The sequence below is a fragment of the Oncorhynchus masou genome, chromosome 4 (genome assembly GCF_036934945.1).
Source record: "Oncorhynchus masou masou isolate Uvic2021 chromosome 4, UVic_Omas_1.1, whole genome shotgun sequence".
Lineage (NCBI taxonomy): Eukaryota > Metazoa > Chordata > Actinopteri > Salmoniformes > Salmonidae > Oncorhynchus > Oncorhynchus masou.
In genome coordinates this window covers 2,219,156-2,244,094 of record NC_088215.1, presented here as the reverse complement: position 1 = coordinate 2,244,094, position 24,939 = coordinate 2,219,156, and the positions used below count along the sequence as shown (strand labels likewise).

Below are 24,939 nucleotides of genomic sequence, written 5' to 3'. Positions count from 1 at the left end.
GGTTACCCAGAGGAATGTTACCCAGAGGAATGGCTGCATGACGCAAGGGATCGTTATAAAAATACAGTGGTTGGAAAAGTACCCAACTGTCATGCTTGAGTAAAGAAACATTTAAAATGTCATTTTAATTTTGTAAATATAAAACAAAAACATAACTGTTTGTACTTATTGGTAACCAAACCATGGCTTCAACTCAGTCACTAAGTCTTTAATCAAAACCATCGTATGGCTTAGTTCACAGTTAGAACCATTGGATGCCTTAAGATCGTTTGGGAAACCGGGCCCAGATATCCAGTTTCCTCCTCTTCTTATCCTCCTTTTTCGATGTATCAGTCATCTTCCCCTCCTCTTTCACTCCATAAACTGCATCCTCCTCTCCTTTTACTGTAACATCCTCCCCCTCTTTCACTCTGAACGCGTCTTCCTCTTCTTTCGCTGTAACAGCCTCACCCTCTACTTGTTTTGTATTGTGACAGCCTCCTCTTCCTCTTTCACAACAATGTTCACCCACAGACCATCTTCCTCCGTCCAGCAGACCTCCTCTTCTTTAGCAGGACGAGAGTATCTTAGTGAGCTCATGGTCTGGGATGTTAGCTAGCTAGACTAATGACAACAACACGGAAAATATTAAATTAAATCGGATAACTAACTAGACGACAGAAGTAGGTTTAAAACACGGTGGCTGATATACACGAAAGCATCTAAAGAGCTTTATTGGATCGGCTAATTTGTCTAGCAAGCTACCGAGGTGTCTGATAAACTGTTGCTGCTGTTGAAAGAAGCGTTCCGTCCACTAGATTATACGTCACACTAACAGCATTGCCTTAAAGCCGCACATGATGTATTGTTACACCATGTAGGAACAGTATAGGCCTAGTCTGTTCATTATATACATCTACATGATGTATTGTTACACCATGTAGGAGCAGTATAGACCTAGTCTGTTCATTATATACATCTGCATGATGTATTGTTACACCATGTAGGAACAGTATAGACCTAGTCTGTTCATTGTATACATCTACATGATGTATTGTTACACCATGTAGGAGCAGTATAGACAGTATAGATGTATTGTTACACCATGTAGTCTGTTCTGTTCATTGTATACATCTACATGATGTATTGTTACACCATGTAGGAGCAGTATAGACCTAGTCTGTTCATTGTATACATCTACATGATGTATTGTTACACCATGTAGGAGCAGTATAGACCTAGTCTGTTCATTATATACATCTACATGATGTATTGTTACACCATGTAGGAACAGTATAGACCTAGTCTGTTCATTGTATACATCTACATGATGTATTGTTACACCATGTAGGAGCAGTATAGACCTAGTCTGTTCATTATATACATCTACATGATATATTGTTACACCATGTAGGAGCAGTATGGACCGAGTCTGTTCATTATATACATCTACATGATGTATTGTTACACCATGTAGGAGCAGTATAGACCTAGTCTGTTCATTATATACATCTACATGATGTATTGTTACACCATGTAGGAGCAGTATAGACCGTCTGTTCATTATATACATCTACATGATGTATTGTGACGTCGCTGCTTATGTATTATTTTCTGTTAGTTTGACTGAATTAATCAGAAACTTCCTTAAAAATGCAGATGTCAAGTTGATGTAAAGTTTGATTCTCACTGTTTAAAATCTGCACTAATCAACACGTGCATCTATCTGTTAGTCTCAATGTAATTTATTATTTAATAATAAAACATTTAAAACGATTTGTTTGGAAATCACAACTTTCCCTCCACTGCGTCAGCAGATGACGATAGGCGACGCTGGTAGTGTGACGTATAATCTAGTGGACGAAACTCTTTAACAACAACAGCGAGTCATCCACCTTGGTAGAAAACATAGCTGAAAGATTCAATCTGTTTAGACTGTTTCGGTGTATATTATCCACTATGTTTTAAACACACTTCTGTCGGCTTATGCCGTTTAGCTAGTTACCCCCTTTAATTCCATATTTAGCTTTCTAGTAGCTAGCTGGATGGCTAACATCCCCGACCATGAGGTCAGTAAAGCAACTCTCCTGCTAAATAAGAGGTCTGCTGGACGGAGAAAGAGAGCCTGTGGTAGAACATTGTTGTGAAAGAGGAGAAGGAAGAGGAGGCTGTTACAGTGAAAGAAAAATACGTTACAGTGAAAGAAGAGGCGGAGGCACAGGGGAAGATAACTGTCACATCGAACGAGGAGGAGGAGGCGACTAGGGATCTGATTTAACAACATTCAGTACTATCTTGGAAACGGGCACAAACTTTCTGCAGTTGTTGAACTGATGCAGGTTTAAACTGTAAGTCCTACTCTTTATTATGTTGTTTATAATGTAGGAATTGATGAAGCTAAACTGTAACGTGTGTATACCATCAAAGAGCGTGCCACCAACAAAACGCATTAATCATGCATCCAATATATTATTTTAGTTAAATACTGTGGTACACAATATCTATTATTATAGTTCTCTCTACAGCCCAAAAACTTCCCAAATAAATCAGACTTGTCATCAAATGTTTTTGGTTGCTTACACATATTTTACAGATGTTATCAGAGGTGCAGCGAAATGCTTATGTTTATCGCTCCAACAGTGCAGTAGTACCTACCAATACAAATCAATACACACACAAATCCCCAAAATAAGAAGAAAAAAATTAAGAAATATCAGAACGATGTCACACTGCGGAATATAAATATTTAAGCAGGGCCTCCCAAGTGGGGCAGCATTCTAAGGCACTGCATCTCAGTGCAAGAGGAGTCCCTACAATCCCTGGTTCGAATCCAGGCTGTATCCCAATTGGCCCAGTGTCGTCCATGTTCGGGGAGGGTTTGGCCGGCAGGGACGGCCTTGTCCCATCGTGTTCTAGCGCCTTCTTGTGGCGGTCAGGTGATTGAGGGATCTTGTGTAGATAAAACGTCATAGGAAGTTTATCATGTGAGGTTTCATTCATGTCTCTGTTTAATTAAAATAATATGTTGGTCTTTTACAGGAGAGAGACCAGACTGACAGCAGGAAGTCCTTCAGGAGAACTAGACCATGAGAGGTCCAAACCAGCAGGACGACATCACTGCTCCCAGTGTGGAAAGAGTTTTACTCAGTTAGGGAGCCTGAAAACACATAAGAGAAGACACACAGAAGAGAAGCCTTACCACTGCTCCTTGTGTGGAAAGAGTTTTAGGTGGTTAGGGAGCGTGGAAAGGCATGAGAGGACACACACAGGAGAAAAGCCTTTCCAATGTTCCCATTGTGGAAAGAGTTGTACCCAGTTAGGGAGCCTGAAGGAGCATGAGAGAATACACACAGATAAGAAGATGTACCGCTGCTCCCAGTGTGGAAAGAGATTTACCCGGTTAAGGTACCTGAAAGAGCATGAAAGAATACATACAAATACACAGGAGGAGAAGACATACCACTGCTCTTATTATGGAAAGACATTTTCCCAGTCAGAGGACCTGAAAACACATGAGAGAATAGAGAGACTGTGTTCTGACTTGTGTTTTTGACTGAGAATGTGTTTTTGTTTGGGCTGTCAGACTTGAGATAACTTTGTAATGTTAGTGCACAATTTTTTAATTGCGATTTATCCATTGTCTGAAAGCTTTGAAAATACACTGAAAGCATTCAAAATACATACATACATATATACCGCTAAAATCTACAATGCCATTTTGACACGTCCACTGTGGGGCGCTGTTGAGTCATAATATCCATAACAACTTGAGGTCAAACAGGGAAATGGCTCCAATCATTTTTCCACCATTCATTTTTCCCATAGTACTGTGTTTTGTTTAGGCTCACCCTGGTGTGACGTTTTGACAAGCATGTAAATCTCTCTAAGACAAGGTGACTGAGGGCACACCGTGTGTTGTGAATGTATTGTAATGTTTTTAATATTGTATAACTGCCTTTATTTTGCTGGACCCCAGGAAGAGTAGCTGCTGCCTTGGCAGGAACTAATGGGGATCACGGATTTCAATAATGCTAATTAGCATCAAAGTAGACGACATGCAAGACTACAAATAATAATAATAATAAACTTCTTCCATTAGGTATGATGGAGGCCACTAAGACCACAAATCCCTGCAGCTCCACGGATTCAGACTACAAATAATAATAATAACAAACTTCTTCCATTAAGAATGATGGAGGCCACTAAGACTACAAATCCGTGCAGCTCCACGTATTCAGACTACAAATAATAATTATAAAAAACTTCTTCCATTAAGTATGATGGATGTCACTGTGTTCCTGGGGACCTTCAATGCTGCAGAAATGTTTTTGTACCCTTCCCCAGATCTGTGCCTCGACACAATCCTGTCTTGGAGCTCTACGGATAATTCCTTTGACCTCATGGTTTGGTTACCTGTGGACCATATTTCGACAGGTGTGTGCCTTTCCAAATCACAGATGGACTCCAATCAAGTTGTAGAAACATCTCAAGGATGATCAATGGAATCTGGGTGCATCTGAGCTCAATTTCGAGTCTCATAGCAAAGGGTCTGAATACGTGCATAAATGTAAAAAAACAAAACTGTTTTTGGTTTGTCATGATGTGGTATTGTGATGTCATTATGGGGTATTGTGATGTCATTATGGGGTATTGTGTGTAGATTGATGAGGGAAAAAATCTTCAATTTTAGAATAAGGCTGTAATGTTAACAAAATGTGGAAAAAGTGAAGGGGTCTGAATACATTACGAATGCACTGTATACTCCTGGTAGACTTTTCTACCACTGGCAGAGGTTTCTACCATTGGCAGATTTGTACACAGTCATGTGACACGTGGTATAGAAAATCCAATCTTAGGAGAGTACCTGGGAGGCACTATACTGTGTGTCTGTAGGTGTCTATCTGGTCAAAACCACTGATATAGGTGCCCCTCCACCCTCTGGGTATGTATTGGTTATATGTTGTGAAATTGTTAGATTTTACTTGTTAGATATTACTGCACTGTCGGAGCTAGAAACACAAGTATTTCACAACACCCGCAATAACTTCTGCTAAACACGTGTATGTGACCAATAAAATGTGATTTTGATTTGAATTAAACATCCTATTTATCAAAGGTGCTTTTGCCTGGGATGAAAATGACTCCAAAGGATTTGAATTTGTTAAAAGTCCATATTGATACAGAAACACTAAACCATATTTAGATTTATTAAGAACAAGTTGATTGACAAAGTCATGAAAAATTGGAAGATATGAATGAACCACATTTTGGCTATGATAAAAGATATGCCTCTGGGGTCAAAATGACCCATGTCAGAATTATGGTTCAATGCAAATCTGTAGTGGGTGTAAAGTTTGTTTTAAATTCTCACTCATTAAACACAAACCAATCAGCACATGCTTCTATTTGAACGACGTAATATAATATTACACTTTTATGAAGTAAATTAAAAATTAAAGTTTGGTTTCTCTACTGCGTTGCCCACTCCAGTCAGCAGATGGCGATGTGCGTCTTTCAGGTTCACGCGACGCTGCCAGTGTGACGTATAATCTAGTGGACGGGACGCTCCTTCAACAACAACAGCTAGTCAGACACCTCGGTAGTTTTCTTGCTAACATAGCTACAACATTCACACTCTTTACACTGTTTTGGTGTATATTAGTCGCTGTGTATTAAACATTTCTGTCGTATGTACTTTTTGGCCCATTTCATTATATATTTACGTTGTTTGTCAGCTAGCTGGTTTGCTAAGTTAGCTTAGAACGAGGCTAGTCGCTAATGATAGCTAGCTAACATCCCCGACCATGAGTTCACTAAGCTTCTCTCCTGATAAAGAAGATGAGGTCTGCTGGACGGATGAAGAAGCTTTCGTCAAAGAGGAGGAGGAAGAGGAGGATGTTACAATACAAAAACAAGTAGAGGCTGTTACCGTGAAAGAAGAAGAGAAAGACGTTTCAGTGAAAGAAGAGGAAGACTCGTTCAGAGTGAAAGAGGAGGAGGATGTTACAGTAAAAGAAGAGGAGGCAGAGAAAGAGGATGCAGTTTTTGTAGTGAAAGAGGAGGGGAAGATGACTGTCACATTGAAGGAAGAAGAGGAGGTTGAAGATAAGTTTAACACCAGTAAGTACCGTCTCTGCAGTCGTTGAACCAATATGCAGTAAAGGGGTTCTACACTTTAATGTTGTTCTGTAGGGATGGCTGAAGCTACACTGTAACGTGTAGAACATCAAGATGGGACCATCAACAAAACGTTAACAATTGATGAAATGCATCCAATGACAATACCTGATAGACTGTAGTCCTCGATATCTCCCATTAGTTTAGCCCAATATGTAGTCTTAAAGGGGCAATCAGCATTTGTTACATCCATTTTGGGACTTATACATGAATGAGTGGTGTGCAGTAGCAGAGAGAACAGAAAACTGGACTGGACAAGGCTTTGCCTATAGCTGAAAACATCCTGGAAATGAGCGAACGCTTCCTTGGTTTCTTCTTGGTGGAGCATACACTCTCTGTTCGGCAGGATTCTTGATCATTGACAATTGCTGAAAAAAAATGTAAATATAACATTTTCTTTAACTGACCCTAGTTGGTGTGAAGAATTACTATTGCATTATTACTATTTAAATTGTGATATTCTACATTATTTACAAATGTAGGGCGGCAGGTAGCCTCGCAGTCTCAATCCGCCTATTTAACGCAGAAGTGTTACATAGGCCCCCCCCCCAGGGCTTAGACTGTTTAGTGCCAAAAAGAAGGTGATAAAAACATTTAAAAATATATATACATAGGAATATAAATATATATTTGTCAACTTTCTTATATCTCTCAGATTTAGGACAGACACTTCAGTTCCATGTAGTGAATCTGTTATTCAATGCGTTTGTATGGGCAAATAGCAGTAAGGCCGATACAAACTCCTCGGCCCAGACAGGGCTTAGACTCTTGTGGGTTAAAAAGCATGATCATTACAAAGGTGCAACTCGTGCTGGGGTCAATAAAAGGCCACGCTAAAATGTGCAGTTTTGTCACACCACACAATGCCACAGATGTCTCAGAGACAGAGACTGAGAAAAATAGGAGCAAGGAAAAACGCTGGTTGACTTGTTTTGAGGGAGCGTGCATTGGCATGCTGACTGCAGGAATGTCCACCAGAGCTGTGGACCAGAGAATTGAATGTTTATTTCTTTACCATAAGCCGACTTCAATGTCGTTTTAGAGAATTTGGCAGAATGTCCAACCGGCCTCACAACCACAGACCTAGTATATGGCGTCGTGTTGGCTGTAGGGTTATGGTGTGTGCAGGCATAATCTACGGACAACGAACATAATTGCATTTTATCAATGGCAATTTGAATACACAGAGATACCGTCACGAGATCCTTAGGCCCATTGTCGTGCCATTCATCCACCGCCATCACCTCATGTTTCAGCATGATAAGGCATGGCCCCATGTCGAAAGGCCTGCATACTCACCAGACATGTCACCCATTTAGCATGTTTGTGATGCTCTGGATTGACGTGTTCAACAGCGTGTTCCAGTTCCCACCAATATTCAACAACTTCGCACAGCTATTGAAGAGGAGTGGGACAACATTCCATAGGCCACAATTAACAGCCTGATCAACTCTATGCGAAGGAGAAGTGACACGCTGCATGAGGCAAATGGTGATCACACCAGATACTGACTGGTTTTCTGATCCACGCCCCTACCTTTTTTTAAAGTTATCTGTGATGAACAGATGCATATCTGTATTCCCAGTCATGTGAAATCCATAGATAAGGGCCTTATGAACGTATTTCAATTGACTGCTTTCCATATATGAACTGTAACTCAATAAAATCTTAGAAAATGTTGCATGTTGCGTTTATATTTTTGTTCAGTACACATTTGAGTGTATTGACTTACCTGTTTCACTGACGGCAGGGGTCTGGTTCTGGGAAGGTGTTGGAGTGCAGTGGTTCTTCTTGTTGACCTTCTTTGTACACTGGGTAACAAACAGTCATTTATACAGTAGGAGAAATTGCACACAAAGGGTATCAGTGTTTACCATCATACTGTATGTTATGAATAAAAATAATCTTTATAATTTGTATTTTGATGACATATGTACCTTTGGGTTGAGTCCACAGAGAGCGCTGAATCTTCCTCTCTTCTTTTCCTTTCTACCAGTTGTTGGAAGCCCAGAATTACCTACCTCGTCACTGCCAAGTGCATTGTGTGATGACAACTGGGTCATGGAGGGAGGTGAAGAGCTAGCCTCATTGCATTTAGCTAGTAGTTCCCTAGTTAATGATTTGACCAGGGCATCGTCAAATGCATAATCCGTTGACTTCATTGCAACCTGGAGCATCTTCTCTGACCCGAATTCTTGAAGAAGCCCCATGTAGACAGCCTTGAAAATCTCTTTGATTTTCAGATTCTGGGGGTAGGCTTGAGTTTGTTCAGGGCCTGAGGTGCCACAGAACTCAGACAGAATCCTCTTTGTGAGAACTCTTGATGTTTCACCAATGTCGGAGGATTCCAGTAATGTGATAGGGGTGATCATTGACAGCAATCTAACAATCAGTAAAAGTACCAAAGAGGTGTAGTCATTGCTAGTGGAGTCAAATAATGCATGTGTATCAGAGTCCATGGCTGATGTAGTTGATGGATGCACAGAGGCACTAGACATCTCCAGATCTTTGTTGTCCATCTTGGATTCCACCTCTCCTAAAACTTGAATATGCACAGTTCCACCATTGTGTGTGCTGCTGCCAGACAGAGAGGGTTTAGGAAATGATTTGGCACTAGACTGACGGCTAGTGGTCATGAGAGCCGGTCTGTCAGAGTCAAGTGTTCCAGCATCAGTTGGGGACAACCCATTGATTATGTTCATCAACTCTGATAATTCTTCTGATGAATTGGAGGCCACAGAACAGGTATCCATGACCTGATTGACCATTATATTGGTGAAAAGGCTCTTTGTGTCACAGTAAACCTGTGTGGAACTAATGGAGGTGGCAGAAGAGTTTGGGATAAGCTGACTTGTTTCCTGCAGAGAACCATCAGAGATGATAGTTTGGCAGAAATCGGATCCTTGTGATGGTGGAGGAAGCCAGAAGACAATCTGCTGTAGCAGACGTTTTATTGACTCCGTAGCAAAGGAGTACACAAGGTCAGATGGGAACTCCCTGGATTCTTCAGAAGCATTCAATCCTGTCTTCAGCTTCAAAAGAATAGAGTCAGACACACTCTTGCCAGCTGGCACAAAAAGAGCCTGGGGGGTGTTGTGACTTTTTATGAGCTCATAAACTTTGTCAGTGAGCTTATGTGAGAAGTTCTGAAGACCGTCCCTGGGGCTGAGTCTCACAAGTCTTCTTGTAAAAGAAGTGACATCATCTGCAGTGGCTATGTGTTCCGTATCTTCTCTTGGAATGACCTCCATAACAGTGTCAACTATGGCAGAGATGGTTTGCCTTGTGTAATTTGTTGACCCTTGTGAATGAGTTGAGGAGTCACTCATATCAATGACCGAACTCCTAATGATAGGACAATATATTTCAACAGGCCACTCATTGGGGACTGGAGTGCCTGGAAGAGAATTTGTAAAATCACTCTGAGACCCTCTGGTCATGGCAGAGGTGATGGACAGGGAGGACTTTGAGGAGGATGGCCGGTGTATCTCGTGTCTATCAGTTCTCACCATGTCAACATCCTCCAACATGGAGCCCACGATGGAACGAGTCAAGAGGCCTTTCTCTGAGGTGCTCATCCTCTCTGACATAGACACTCTCCTCTGGATTGTCATCAGAGTCTGACTAATTAAGGCTTTGGAATAATTTACCATGCTGGTCTGGCTGCCTTCATGTACACTGTAAATCATTTGTGTTCTGCATATGGATTCGGCATGTTTGGGGGCCTCAACCACATTGAGGTGTAGTCATTGCTAGTGGAGTCAAATTATGCATGTGTATCAGCATGTGTATCAGAGTCCAACCACATTGTCTAGGAGGACCGGTTGTTGCTGGGCAAAAAAATCCTTGACCTTGGTGAACACATTGTTGAACAGGTTAACAGTGCCTGACCAAATGATCTTTCCTTTCACATTGGCCCCGTTGTGAACACTGACAGGAAGGGTTGAAGCTGACAGGGATCTCTCTAACTGGCCAGACACTGAAGCATCAGACATTTTAGTCATTTGTGTGAAGCTATTAACGTCTTTAGTGATGCTTCTGACGATGTTGGATGCTGCAGAATTGGTGTGCAGAGAAGAGGTGAATAAAGATGGAGTTCCACACTTCTGAAGGATTTTGACATCTCTATCATCACCATCATTACTGGACTCTGCACAAATGTCTGCACTTCTACCATCAAGGCTGGTATTTACAATACCAATTAACCCTGATTGAAGGATCCCACCAGCCATATGTGAGGCTTTAGTTTGAAATTCATCAGTACATAGTTTGTCAAAGGCTGTGGATTTAAGACTTCTAGAGGATGCCTCCTCCTCATCATAGTTGATCTCACCATGCATATTGTCCTGTGTATTGACAGCATAGTCATCAACAGATAAATATGATTTGGAGGCGGCAAGGACGTCAATCTGAGAAACAACGGCATCCAAAAGCTTGGACAGGTCTTCTGTATCTCCTTTTAGGCTAGAGAGGCATTCCTCCATGGATTCCTCAGAGTGATACACAGTGAGGATCTGACTAATGACCTCCTTGGTACAGGTTTGAAGGTCCGCTTGGATTTCAAGAGAATCCCTATTACAAGTCACCTGAGAATCTAAACTTTCACTAGGAGCCTGTTTGAGAGTCTCATCATATATTGGTGTAACACCATCGATGACCTTTACAGAGTCTTGGCAGGAAGTGAGAAAACGCCTCAGCATTTCTCGAAATCTATGATATATAATACGAGCAGCAGAAAGGGTGCTCACTTTTGAAATTCTGAGAATTTCAGATTCATGTGCCTGCATGGACTGAACAATAGTCTCCACATCTGTTACAAAAGTGTCCAGTAATTTAGATGCTTCAGAGTCTCCCAGTAAGCTGTTTGTAAAGGGGTTGACAGATCTCAGAGCTTCACTCACTGCCTTTCTAGCCTTTGTCTGGAAAGACACTGGAGAGTTTCATCATATTTATAACTGGAAGACTCTGGGTAGATTCACTGTTGGTGGTGCTGTCCTGCAGAACAAGTGGAAAAGTGAGATGGGAGAGACATTGTTCACTGTCTAACAACTCAGATGGTGAGGCGGAACAAGAACTGGTGAAATCATTCAAGTCAGACATGATGTCATCCACAAATAGAATGGCCTCCAGAGACTCTTCAGAATCACACTCTCCAACAGAAGATGAGAACTTCTCCATCACCTCAGTCTTATACAAGACTAGAACCTGGCTGGCAATCACTTTTGTGGTGTCAAGGAGGACTTGGTCTTGCAAATACTTTTTGAGAGCCAAGAGAGGTTTTGGGGTCTCACTTTGTCCTTTTTGTTCATTCATAGATGAGGGGTTATTAAAAGTGGTTTACAAAAAATGGAGTCTGATGTGTCAGCCTCACCATTACTGGAATGACCGACGTCCGGGCACAAAGTTGGAACCATTGTGAAAGAATCTTTTGTGCTCTCCACAAATGTACTTGCGAGATCCCCTTTTTCTGGACAGGTAAGAAGACTCTTCAGCGTATTTTTCATGTCGTAGTAACAACCAACAGTGTAAGACCAGATCTTACTTTGATGGTTTTCAAGAAGGATCTGCTCACCCTGTGCAGGGTAGCAGGATGCCCTGATAGACTGGGTAAGATTGTCCATGTCTGAAACAAAGGTACTTACCAACTCAGAAGCCTTAGGGTCAACCATAAGGTCTCTGATCTCACCTATCCTAGGAGTTGGACTAGATGATGTAGTGCCAGAACAACATGATGTACAACCCCTGAATCTTTTAACGATCTCCCGGATCGATTCAATGGCCTTGGTCTGAAACTCCTCAGTGAGTAGTCTGTCCATACTTTGTGTTGACAGACAAAGACTAGATTTGGCACCTTTGATATTTAGGTTGCTCTCTCCTTGTTTTAGCATCTCCTCGGGACTTTTACAAGCTTCAAGCATCTTCATGTGGTCAGCAACAACACAAAGCAGTTCCCTCTTGTCGGGTTCATTTTCCTCCTTATTGCTGAAGTTCAAAACAGTGCCACTGAGGGCTGTCATGACCTGTCCTGTTAAATGTGTCATATCCACCTCAACACCATCCTCTATGAGAACAACACTCTGCTCAACACTCTTCCCATTAATGTACATCTGAAGTATGTTGGAAATGCCAGACACCATCTCCTCAACCACCTTGGTGCTGGAGACACCACCACTGGCAAAAATGACAGGGGACATTCGCCCAGAGATGGGAGTTTGGATGGCCACAGAGATTATGGAATTGACCTTCTTTGACACTTCTCCAACAATAACCCGGGATAGACTTTGAGTGTCTACCTGGCCCTCTCTTTGGATACAGAGGACATTGTTCAGTGACTTTTTGAAGGAATCCTGGACACCAGTGAGGAGACTGTCCTCAGTGATCCCAAAAAAGTCACTGAGTGGCTCAGATGAAATAGACTCACCATCTCCCTGAGTATTTGGCAACACTGTCTGAGACCTTTGAGAATACAAAGCAAACAATACAGCATTCCATAATCAATAGTAGACACGGTAGTCACATCAATGCATAATTCAGTAATCAATTAAATTGGTCATTAAGAGTAAACTGTTACACAGATAACAAAACATATTTTCACAAAATGAGTTATGAATAGTTAGGTGAAACCGGTTTCTTTAGGAATGACTGAACATACCCATTACGAGAGGAGCTTGATTTGGCCGTGCAAGACCTTGAGGATTTGCTGCTGCCTCTCTTGCGAACCTTCAGGTTTGTGCTAGAGGATCTCTCTGATTCTGTCAGAGACTTGCCGGATACTGGAGACACATGGCTGTATATCCGTACAAAACGGAAAATTGCAGGGATGATGACCTCCAGGATGGCCTCAGATACAAACCGTACAATCTCCAGGCACATCTCTGCAAGCAATGCCCTCATCACCTGTAGGACCCAAACAGTATAGGTAGATTACTCATAGCCGAGCTCTGAAACCAAGCTCCTCAAAGAGATACCAACAATCTCACATATGTTTATGAGAATCATGAAAGTGGCATACATTAGAAAGCATGAAAAGCAGTAGGCTACTAAAAAGCTATAACTCTATAACTTGGGTGACAGGAGTCTCTGACAATGTTGTCGAGGTGGTTTGATAGTGGAACGCCTGCGCCAGAAAGGTTCAACCTGGAGGTTCAGATTAAAAATCCTAAAGTCTTCAGACTAAACTGTTTTGGCTCTGGGAGTGTATAGTCCACAGGTGAACATGTCATTTAAAGTTATAGACAATTAAAGTATAGAAAGACTGCCTAAAGAAGGAAGGTGAACAGAAAAGCAACACCCGAACAGGGACTTGCAACTGAGCTATCCGGGCTCTGAATTTACAAATTTTCATACACCTAACCTGCCGGAAAGAGGCACGGACTGACGAGGGGGCATTGTCAGATGGTACATTTCCCCAGAGAACCAGGCCTCTTTTTCAAATGATACAGTCAAAAAAATCTGAAAAGACATCCCCTCAAAGATGCAACTTGTCCAAGACCTCGTGGCGCATCGGTTGCACAGCTGACTCCACATCAGAAGGTTGCGTGTTCAAATCACGTTGTGGTCAGGGTTTTTATGTGTTTTATCTCTGCCTTCTTTACACAGCGAAGTCAATTAATCAGCACAAGTACAAATCTCGCACTCAAACAACCAAACCAATGCTGCTTTTAGATGACTATTGTCTCTCACAAAAGCCTGGCTCACTGCAAATTCCTAAATCAGATGATACTGTGTGATTTCGAACAAGGAGTTTAAATTAGTTTTTTAAAACTTTAATTTAGCTAATTTATTTGGCATGCCTGCATTTGTGGAGTTTCTCCCATCCTTCTCTGCAGATCCTCTCTAGCTCTGTCAAGTTGGATGGGGAACATCACTGCACAGCTATTTTCAGGTCTCTCCAGAGATGTTAGATCGGGCTGAAGCCCGGGCTCTGGCTGGGCCACTCAAGGACATTCAGAGACTTGTCCCGAAGCCACTCCTGTGTTGTCTTGGTTGTGTGCTTAAGGTCGTTGTGCTGTTGGATGGTGGACCCCAGTCTGAGGTCCTGAGCACTCTGGAGTAGGTGTTTCATCTAGGATCTCTCTGCACCTTGCTCCGTTAATATTTCCCTCGATCCTGACTAGTCTCTCAGTCCCTGCTGCTGAAAAACACCCCCACAGCATGATGCTACCACGACCATGCTCCACCGTAGGGATGGTGCCAGGTTTCCTCCAGACGTGAATCTTGGCATTCAGGCCAATCTTGTTTCTCATGGTCTGAGAGGACTTGAGGTGCCTTTTGGCAAACTCCGAGCAGGCTGTCATGTGCCTTTTACTGAGGAGTGGTTTCCATCTGGCCACTCTATCATCAAGGTCTGATTGGTGGAGTGCTGCAGAGATGGTTGTCCTTCTGGAAGGTTCTCCCATCTCCACAGATGAACTTTGGAGCTCTTAGTTGCTCTAAAATTCTTCCATTTAAGAATGATGGAGGCCATTGTGTTCCTGGGGACCTTCAATGCTGCATACATTTTTTGGTACCCTCCCCATATTTGTGCCTCGACACAATCCTGTCTTGGAGCTCTACGGACAATTAGTTTGACCTCATAGCTTGGTTTTTGCTCTAACATGCACTGTCAACTGTGGGACCTTATATCGATAGGTGTGTGCCTTCCAAATCATGTCCAATCAATTGAATTTACCACAGGTGGACTCCACTCAAGTTGTAGATACATCTCAAGGATGATTAATGGAAACAGGATTCACCTGAGGTCTGAATACTTACGTAAACAAGGTATTTGTTTTTAATTTTTAATAAATAAGCAAACATTTCTAAAAACCTGTTTTAATTTTTGGCTATTTTGTGTAGATTAATGAGGATTTATTTTAATTGTAATAATTATTAGAATACAACTACCAAAACAAATGTGGAAAAGGGGAAGGGGTCTGAACTGGTTGATTCGAACCAGGATGTCTGTAGTGACTCCACAAGCTCTGAGCTGCAGTGCCTTAGACCACACCTAAAATATATCTTGGTCCACCAAGAGTCGTCTGTTCATTCTTCCAAACGATTGGTTGAAATGTTATAACATGTATATTCCCATATATAGACACACACCATGTGTTTAATAAAATCAACTATCTAACTGAAAATTATACAAATCTAAAGGTCATTTTGTATTGTAAACATAAATAAAGCAAATAAAAACATTGCAGCCTGCAGTTAAATATCCTGTTAAAAATAAATGTCCTTTATAAATCACATTATTGGATGCACTTGGCCTGTCTACAACCAACTTGAAACATTGTATCAACTGGGTCTCCAAAACTAGCAATAGCAAGCTTGCAACACTGTATAAAATATTCTGGGCCCTCAAGTTTCCCTCACCAGTGAGTTTTGTACAGACACAGCTGTCGGCTATTTGTGCAAAGAATAAAACGTTATCAGGATTTTATGACATTTCCACTGGATCAGAGCATTTAATTTTCCTTTTCAAGAGTTGGACATTTTTTTCAGATACTTTGAGCAACTATTGTCATTTGTAATTGATTCTAATAGGACTTTGTTTACTTGCTGTTTGAGGTGTAGAAAAAATTACTTTGAGAAATCCTAAATAATTTCAGTTTGCTAAATCCAATGGTTTTAACCGAGAGTCACCTTAACTTTATAAACAATGCCCAAATGGATACTGTCATTAACACGGTTCTTCAATAATTACACATCATTCTTAATACTGTAGCTGTTCAGTTACAGTCACATGTTCAACTATCCTCAGCTGATCCAGGAAATAATTTTCTGAATGACAAGCATCACGACATGCAACTACAGCCAAAGTGCTTCTTCATTCATTACTCTGGTAAAGACAGTTATGCCGTGCTCCACGTTGGATCCAACATCCCTAACAAATTGATGTTTATAATGTGTTATTGTCTGCTTGATTTACAGTAGGGTCTCGTTAGTCTGTTTGGACACATAAGATACTTATCTCATAATGTGTAGAGAACTGTTCCTTGATGGATAGGCTATTACACAACACACAGAGCTATTTTCCTTAATTCATGATATTTAGAATGACAACACATTATAGAGTAGCCTAGTGGGATTATTCACAAAATTATTGAAATGTCATGACAAAAACATTTTAGTTTCCATATTTCACCTGAAATATTAATATGTCTGAGGTCTATGCTGTTGTTAGGTGAGGTTATGAGTCCTACAGTAGGTCTATGTTGTTGTTAGGTGAAGTTATGTGTCCTACAGTAGGTCTATGTTGTTGTTAGATGAAGTTATGGGTCCTACAGTAGGTCTATGTTGTTGTTAGGTGAAGTTATGGGTCCTACAGTAGGTCTATGTTGTTGTTAGGTGAGGTTATGAGTCCTACAGTAGGTCTATGTTGTTGTTAGGTGAAGTTATGTGTCCTACAGTAGGTCTATGTTGTTGTTAGGTGAAGTTATGGGTCCTACAGTAGGTCTATGTTGTTGTTAGGTGAAGTTATGGGTCCTACAGTAGGTTTATGTTGTTGTTAGGTGAAGTTATGGGTCCTACAGTAGGTCTATGTTGTTGTTAGGTGAAGTTATGGGTCCTACAGTAGGTCTATGTTGTTGTTAGGTGAAGTTATGGGTCATACAGTAGGTCTATGTTGTTGTTAGGTGAAGTTATGGGTCATACAGTAGGTTTATGTTGTTGTTAGGTGAAGTTATGGGTCATACAGTAGGTCTATGTTGTTGTTAGGTGAAGTTATGGGTCCTTACAGTAGGTTTATGTTGTTCAGTGATGTTATGGGTCCGACAGTAGGTTTATGTTGTTGTTAGGTGAAGTATGGGTCCTACAGTAGGTCTATGTTATTGTTAGGTGAAGTTATGGGTCCTACAGTAGGTCTATGTTGTTGTTTGGTGAAGTTATGGATCCTACAGTAAGTATATGTTGTTGTTAGGTGAAGTTATGGGCCAATTTGCGTACACTTAGTTTACAAACGCTCATTGACAGACTCGTAGCAAAGCTAGCCAAATAGCATTTTACTGGTGGAAGTTTTTTTTAAAGTATAAAGCAGTTGATTTGCAACAACATATTATATAAAGCAGGACATTCAAAGTAGTGTGAAATATACTCATAAGCAACCTGGAAATTAAGACTTTTTTTGCTGTCAGCTTATGAGAAATCCACTGAGTTTTCCCCCACGGTGGTGAATTAGTGAATAGACACAGAGCTTAATGTGAGTTTCCTTGAGTAGCACTCCTGATCTTGCACTGTAATATTCAGAATACCTTGTGAAAAACCAAAATCTTTGCTCTCCATTTTTGCTCCAGGCAGATATACTACATTCATAACTAGTGGTTTCCTGATTACCAGATATACTACATCCATAACTAGTGGTTTCCTCATTATCAGATATACTCCATCCATAACTAGTGGTTTCCTCATTACCAGATATACTACATCCATAACTAGTGGTTTCCTCACTAGCAGATATACTACAGCCATAACTAGTGGTTTCCTCATTTGCAGATATACTACATCAATAACTAGTGGTTTCCTCATTACCAGATATACTACATCCATAACTAGTGGTTTCCTCATTACCAGATATACTCCATCCATAACTAGTGGTTTCCTCATTATCAGATATACTCCATCCATAACTAGTGGTTTCCTCATTACCAGATATACTACATCCATAACTAGTGGTTTCCTCACTATATACTACAGCCATAACTAGTGGTTTCCTCATTTGCAGATATACTACATCAATAACTAGTGGTTTCCTCATTACCAGATATACTACATCCATAACTAGTGGTTTCCTCATTACCAGATATACTCCATCCATAACTAGTGGTTTCCTCATTACCAGATATACTACATCCATAACTAGTGGTTTCCTGATTACCAGATATACTACATCCATAACTAGTGGTTTCCTCATTATCAGATATACTCCATCCATAACTAGTGGTTTCCTCACTAGCAGATATACTACATCCATAACTAGTGGTTTCCTCATTACCAGATATACTCCATCCATAACTAGTGGTTTCCTCATTACCAGATATACTACATCCATAACTAGTGGTTTCCTCATTACCAGATATACTCCATCCATAACTAGTGGTTTCCTCATTACCAGATATACTACATCCATAACTAGTGGTTTCCTCACTAGCAGATATACTACAGCCATAACTAGTGGTTTCCTCATTACCAGATATACTACATCCATAACTAGTGGTTTCCTCATTACCAGATATACTACATCCATAACTAGTGGTTTCCTCATTACCAGATATACTACATCCATAACTAGTGGTTTCCTCATTTGCAGATATACTACATCCATAACTAGTGGTTTCCTCATTTGCAGATATACTACATCCATAACTAGTGGTTTCCTCACTAGCAGATATACTACAGCCATAACTAGTGGTTTCCTCATTACCAGATATACTACATCCATAACTAGTGGTTTCCTCATTACCAGATATACTACATCCATAACTAGTGGTTTCCTCATTACCAGATATACTACATCCATAACTAGTGGTTTCCTCATTTGCAGATATACTACATCCATAACTAGTGGTTTCCTCATTTGCAGATATACTACATCCATAACTAGTGGTTTCCTCATTACCAGATATACTACATCCATAACTAGTGGTTTAGCAGATATACTACAGCCATAACTAGTGGTTTCCTCATTACCAGATATACTACATCCATAACTAGTGGTTTCCTCATTACCAGATATACTACATCCATAACTAGTGGTTTCCTCATTTGCAGATATACTACATCCATAACTAGTGGTTTCCTCATTTGCAGATATACTACATCCATAACTAGTGGTTTCCTCATTACCAGATATACTCCATCCATAACTAGTGGTTTCCTCATTACCAGATATACTACATCCATAACTAGTGGTTTCCTCACTAGCAGATATACTACAGCCATAACTAGTGGTTTCCTCATTACCAGATATACTACATCCATAACTAGTGGTTTCCTCATTACCAGATATACTACATCCATAACTAGTGGTTTCCTCATTTGCAGATATACTACATCCATAACTAGTGGTTTCCTCATTTGCAGATATACTACATCCATAACTAGTGGTTTCCTCACTAGCAGATATACTACAGCCATAACTAGTGGTTTCCTCATTTGCAGATATACTACATCAATAACTAGTGGTTTCCTCATTACCAGATATACTACATCCATAACTAGTGGTTTCCTCATTACCAGATATACTACATCCATAACTAGTGGTTTCCTCATTTGCAGATATACTACATCCATAACTAGTGGTTTCCTCATTTGCAGATATACTACATCCATAACTAGTGGTTTCCTCATTACCAGATATACTACATCCATAACTAGTGGTTTCCTCATTACCAGATATACCACATCCATAACTAGTGGTTTCCTCATTACCACGTATACTATATCCATAATTAGTGGTTTCCTCATTACCAGATATACTACATCCATAACTAGTGGTTTCCTCATTACCAGATATACTACATCCATAACTAGTGGTTTCCTCGTTAGCATGGAGGAGTTTATACAACCAGATACAATGCTTTGCGGAAGTATTCACTCCCTTGGCATTTTTCCTATTTTGTTGCATTACAACCTGTAATTTAAATTTATTTTTATTTGAATTTCATTAAAAAAATGAAAAAGTGGTGTGTGCATATGTATTCACCCCCTTTGCTATGAAGCCCCTAAATAAGATCTGGTGCAACCAATTATTTTCACATAATTAGTTAAATAATGTTCACCTGTGTGCAATCTAAGTGTCACATAATCTCAGTATATATACACCTGTTCTGAAAGGGCCCAGATTCTGCAACACCACTAAGCAAGGGGCACTACCAAACAAGTATCACCATGAAGACCAAGGAGCTCTCCAAACTGGTCAGGGACAAAGTTGTGGAGAAGTACAGATCAGGGTTGGGTTATAAAAAAAATGTCAGAAACTTCCCACGGAGCACCATTCAATTCATTATTAAAAATTAGAAAGAATATGGCACCAAAACAAACTTGCCAGGAGAGGGCCGCACACCAAAACCCACGGACCAGGCAAGGAGGGCATTGATCAGAAAGGCAACAAAGAGACCAAAGATAACCCTGAAGGAGCTGCAAAGCTCCGTAGCGGAGATTGGAGAATCTGTCCATAGGATCACTTTAAGCCGTACACTCCACAGAGCTGGTCTTTACGGAAGAGTTGCCAAAAAAAGCCCCTGCTCAAAGAAAAAAATAAGCAAACACGTTTGGTGTTCGCCAAAATGCACGAGGGGGACTACCCAAACATATGGAAGAAGCTACTCTGGTCAGATGAGACTAAAATTTAGCTTTTTGGCCATGAAGGAAAACACTATGTCTGGCGCAAACCCAACATTTCCCCTCACCCCCAGAACACCATCCCCACAGTGAAGCATGGTGGTGGAAGCATCATGCTGTGGGGATGTTTTTCATCTGCAGGTACTGGGAAACTGGTCAGAATTGAATGAATGATGGGTGGCGCTAAATCCAGGGAAATTCTTGAGGGAAACCCGTTTCAGTCTTCCAGAGATTTGAGACTGGGATGAAGGTTCACCTTCCAGCAGGACAATGACCCTAAGCATACTGCTAAAGCAACACTCATGTGGTTTAAGGGGAAACATTTAAATGTCTTGGAATGGTCTAGTCAAAGCCCAGACCTCAGTCTAAATGAGAATCTGTGGTATGACTTAAAGGTTGCTGTACAGCAGCTGATCCCATCTAACTTGAAGAAGCTGGAGCAGTTTTGCCTTGAGGAATGGGCAAAAATCCCAGTGGCTAGATGTGCCAAGCTTACAGAGACACACCCCAAGAGACTTGCAGATGTAATTGCTGCAAAAGGTGGCTTTACAAAGTATTGACTTTGGGGGGGTGAATAGTTCTGTTTTTTTGTCTTATTGTTTTTCAGAATAAAACATATTTTGCATCTTCGAAGTGGTAGGCGTGTTGTGTAAATCAAATGATACAAATCCCCCCAAAATGTAATTTTAATTCCAGGGTGTAAGGCAACAAAATTGGAAAAATGCCAAGGGGGGTGAATACTTTTGCAAGCCACTGTATACTACATCCATAACTAGTGGTTTCCTCATTAGCATGGAGGAGTTTCTGCAACTAAATTGTGTGTGTATCACCCTTGTGTGGCAATTTTAGCAAACACAGAAAGGGGCCTATATTGGTGAACAAAACTTGCCTGGCACACTGCTTCGGGGTTCAGCAACTGTAATAACCTTTTTCTAGTCTAAAATCATTGATGTTACTACTAATGTGAAAAAGATGCTAAATATTGTTGTTCACTTGACTGCCGTAAGACAAATGTAACATTCATTACAGCCGTCAATTTTTTTACAACATTATGGCTACGCTGTTGGCATCACCTTTTATAGTGGATTTCTGCTGTTGTAGGCCTTTAACCATCTGTCGGACTTTGTTCACACAGGAGAGAGAAGTGACTATCGAGGATCCTCTGGGGAGCCTCAACAACCTCATGATGCGGACGAGGCAAAGAAAAGTCTCTCCAGATCAAAACACCTCAAGACACACCAGCAGAGACCCACAAGGAAGAAAACTCATCGCTGCTCTGACTGTGGGAAGAGTTTTGTTTCTTCAGGACATTTAAAATCACACCAGAGAACACACATGGGAGTAAAACCTTATAGCTGTGCTCAATGTGGGAAGAGATGCACTCAGTCAACAGACCTTAAAAAACATGAGAGAATACATACAGGAGAGAAACCTTATAGTTGCTCTGACTGTGGAAAGAGTTTTGTTTTTTCAGGGCAGTTAAAATCGCACCAGAGAACACACACGGGAGAGAAACCTTATAGCTGTGCTCAATGTGGGAAAAGATTCACTCAGTCAACAGACCTTAAAAAACATGAGAGAATACATACAGGAGAGAAATCTTATAGCTGCTCTGACTGTGGACAGAGTTTTGCTTATTCAGGACAGTTAAGATTACACCAGAGAGCACACACGGGAGAGAATCCTTATAGGTGCGCTCAATGTGGGGGGAGTTTTACTCAGTCAAGCAGCTTGATAGTACACCAGAGAACACACACCGGAGAGAAACCTCATAGCTGTGATCAATGTGGGAAGCGTTTTGTTACATCAAGCACTCTGACTACACACCAGAGAACACACACGGGAGAGAAACCTTATAGCTGTAATCAATGTGGGAAGAGTTTTTCTCAGCCAAATGGCCTGATAGTTCACCAACGAGTACACACAGGAGAAAAACCTCATAGCTGTGATCAATGTGACAAGAGATACTCTGATAAAAGATCTCTGATCAAACATTGGAAAATACATACATGAAGGAGTTGTTCATGATATCAATGAATTAATGTCTCAATGTAGAATGTAAATTTAAATGCATCACTCCCAGATGTAGCTGACTGTCTTCTGCAGGTTGTCCTCTAATCAGTGAGGTAGAATATATCTCCCATTTCCATATGTTTTTTTTAAGTTGTGTTAGTTTCAACAGCACATACAACTGGATTTCCCCCTAATTGATATCAGTGATTTATTGTGATTTATGCAGCCAACTGACAATTTTTGGGTACAATTATATTAACATTGTTGCCCTGACTAGAATATCAGGTTCATGTATCAGGTTCATTCTTAGATGTGCCAACCCAAATGTACAAGAGCATGACATTGGGGACTGGGCCCCGATCCAACAACATGTCTATCGAGTGAACCCTGAAAAGAGAGAGAAGCTCTGCAGTTATTTGAAAAGTTACTGCGGATATTGCAGGAGTTTCCTCTTGAAATCAGACATGTTCGTGGTAAGGACAACTCGATTGCTGATTGTCTCAAGGGTGGGCAGTCAAAAAGATTAGTATTTTATGTTCCAAGGGGACAAGAGTTCTAGAAGCTAGTGAGTTTTAGGAAGACGAGAGTTCTAGAAGCTAGTGGGGAAAAAATTTAGTTTAGTTTAATTTAGTTTAGTTTAATTTAATTTAGTTTTTTCTTGTTTGTAATTGTTGACAGCCAGTAGACACCATGTTTATATTGATGAAGCATTGTAGTTGATTTGTGAAATGGAAGTTGTTTTCTGTTGGTGGTAAGCAAACTTGTCCAACAGAAATATAGGATATATTTGTTCTCTTAAATTGTTCTCTTTTTCCATTTATGTTTTGAGGTTGGACATTAGCATGTAGGAATGGGGGATACATAGTCTGTTGTACAACTGAAATGTGTCTTCGGTGCACTGATTAGTGTCACCTCGTTAGTCAGTATGTGTTACACCTGTGCTGGCTTGTCCACCTCGTTAGTGGGAAGGTGTTTCACCTGAGCTGGTCCAGGTTCTATTTAAGAGTGTCTGGCCCAGTGCTCCAGTTGTCTTGATAGATGTGGAGAGTCAACAACTTCAGTTGCTCCACCTTTTTCTATTAAAGATGTTTTTCATTTCAGGTTCAAGCTTCTTTTTGAAGAGAGCTTATTTTTTGAAATGAATCAATACAGATCGTTTCCGGGGATTGGTATGGCAAATACCTTACGATTTGCCTGGACTGACAAGGAGATGGAGCCGTGGAATAGAGAGACATTTGGAAGGACCATTTTGATGGGATGCCTCGGGATAGAGGTGAAGGAAGTGCTCTGCCTTCAAGGGAACCCGATTGAGAAGGCTTTCGATGTGACGTTTCAAAAAGAAGAAAAACATGACAAAGTGATGAAGATGGCAAAGGAAGCGGAGAAAACGGGACCCCTGTGCCATTATGCGGTGACCAGCCTAGCGAAGAACAACTTCAGGGTGGTCACCGTAACCATGTACAATCCGCATGTGAAGGATGAAGAGGTGAGGGCCTTTCTGGGGAGATATATGGACAATGTCTCCTCAGCGAGGTACCTCAGGGACTCCCTGGGTTTCTGGAACGGAAAGAGAGGTTTCCAGGCGTTACTCAGGGAGTCCCCGAAGAGTGTGGATGGCTACCTCCATCCTCCGGCGATGTTCTCCCTGGGGGCTGACAGGGGAACACTCTACTATGCACGTCAGCCCCCGTTCTGCAGGCGTTGTATGGCCTACGGTCATACCCTGGCCTCGTGCAGTAACAAGAAATGTCGGTTTTGTGGGTCGGAAGAGCATGAGGCCAGGGAGTGTGACGAGCCCAAGGCTTGCCACGGGTGTGGCTCCAGAGAACACCTGTGGCGTGATTGCCCGGCTCGTCACAGGTCATACGCGTCTGCAGCTGGGGGGGAGCGGGGGATGGGGGGAGAAAAGAAAGGACGCGTGAAAAGAAAGGACGGAGAAGGACGAAGAAGGGAAGAAGGAAGAGGCGAAAAGAAAGAGGAGAAGATGGAAAGAAGGAAAAAGAAGGAGAGATTAAAAAGAAGGTGGAAGAACGTGGAGGAGAAGAGGGAGAAGGGGACAGTGGTACGAGAAGGAGTGGAAGAGGGGACAGTGACGGAGAAGGAGGGATGAAGGAGGTGGGAGGGGGGGTGGGAGGGTGGGGAGATGGGGGGAAGGAGTGGGGGGACAGCCTGCCAGGCTTCCTCGAGGTCGAAATGAGGGATTTGGTGGAGGAGTTAGCGGGGATGGGACGTTGTGTCTCCCCACTACCTCCTTCACCAAAGAAGAAAGGGATGAAGAGGGGGAGCTTGGCAGGAAGTGAGAGGGAGGGGGTGTGGAGGGGGAGGGGGGCTAAGAGAGTGGCGGGGGGGAGGGGAGGGGTAATTTGTCCTCCCGGTTTGCCTCAGCCCCTTGCATTTTAGTGGATGACTCCAGTGAGGGGTCTGTGGGCTGTTTGTCAGAGGGATCCC

At 41.5% G+C, this 24,939-nt stretch overlaps 1 protein-coding gene and 1 long non-coding RNA gene across 2 annotated transcripts; one reads left to right on the top strand and one right to left on the bottom strand.

Annotated features, from left to right (window-relative positions):
* The first annotated feature begins 5,439 nt into the window (after nucleotides 1–5,439).
* On the top strand, nucleotides 5,440–23,100 carry LOC135521341 (zinc finger protein 239-like). The gene is made up of 2 exons (XM_064947259.1): nucleotides 5,440–6,099; nucleotides 21,614–23,100. Exons 1-2 carry the CDS (start codon nucleotides 5,784–5,786, stop codon nucleotides 22,489–22,491), a joined length of 1,194 nt encoding a protein of 397 aa, XP_064803331.1. The 5' UTR covers nucleotides 5,440–5,783; the 3' UTR covers nucleotides 22,492–23,100.
* LOC135521364 (uncharacterized) lies at nucleotides 6,302–9,230 on the bottom strand. Its single transcript, XR_010452532.1, has 3 exons — nucleotides 8,094–9,230; nucleotides 7,889–7,967; nucleotides 6,302–6,524 (listed from the first exon to the last, which is right to left on the bottom strand). It is a non-coding gene; the product is annotated as an uncharacterized LOC135521364 (long non-coding RNA).
* Nucleotides 23,101–24,939: the final 1,839 nt, after the last annotated feature.

Bases quoted from the DNA above. Each gene is read 5' to 3' on its own strand.
- LOC135521341 (XM_064947259.1), top strand. From the start codon at position 5,784: ATGAGTTCACTAAGCTTCTCTCCTGATAAAGAAGATGAGGTCTGCTGG. The intron at 6,100-21,613 runs GTAAGTACCGTC...TTGTTCACACAG, and splicing joins TGAAGATAAGTTTAACACCA to GAGAGAGAAGTGACTATCGA.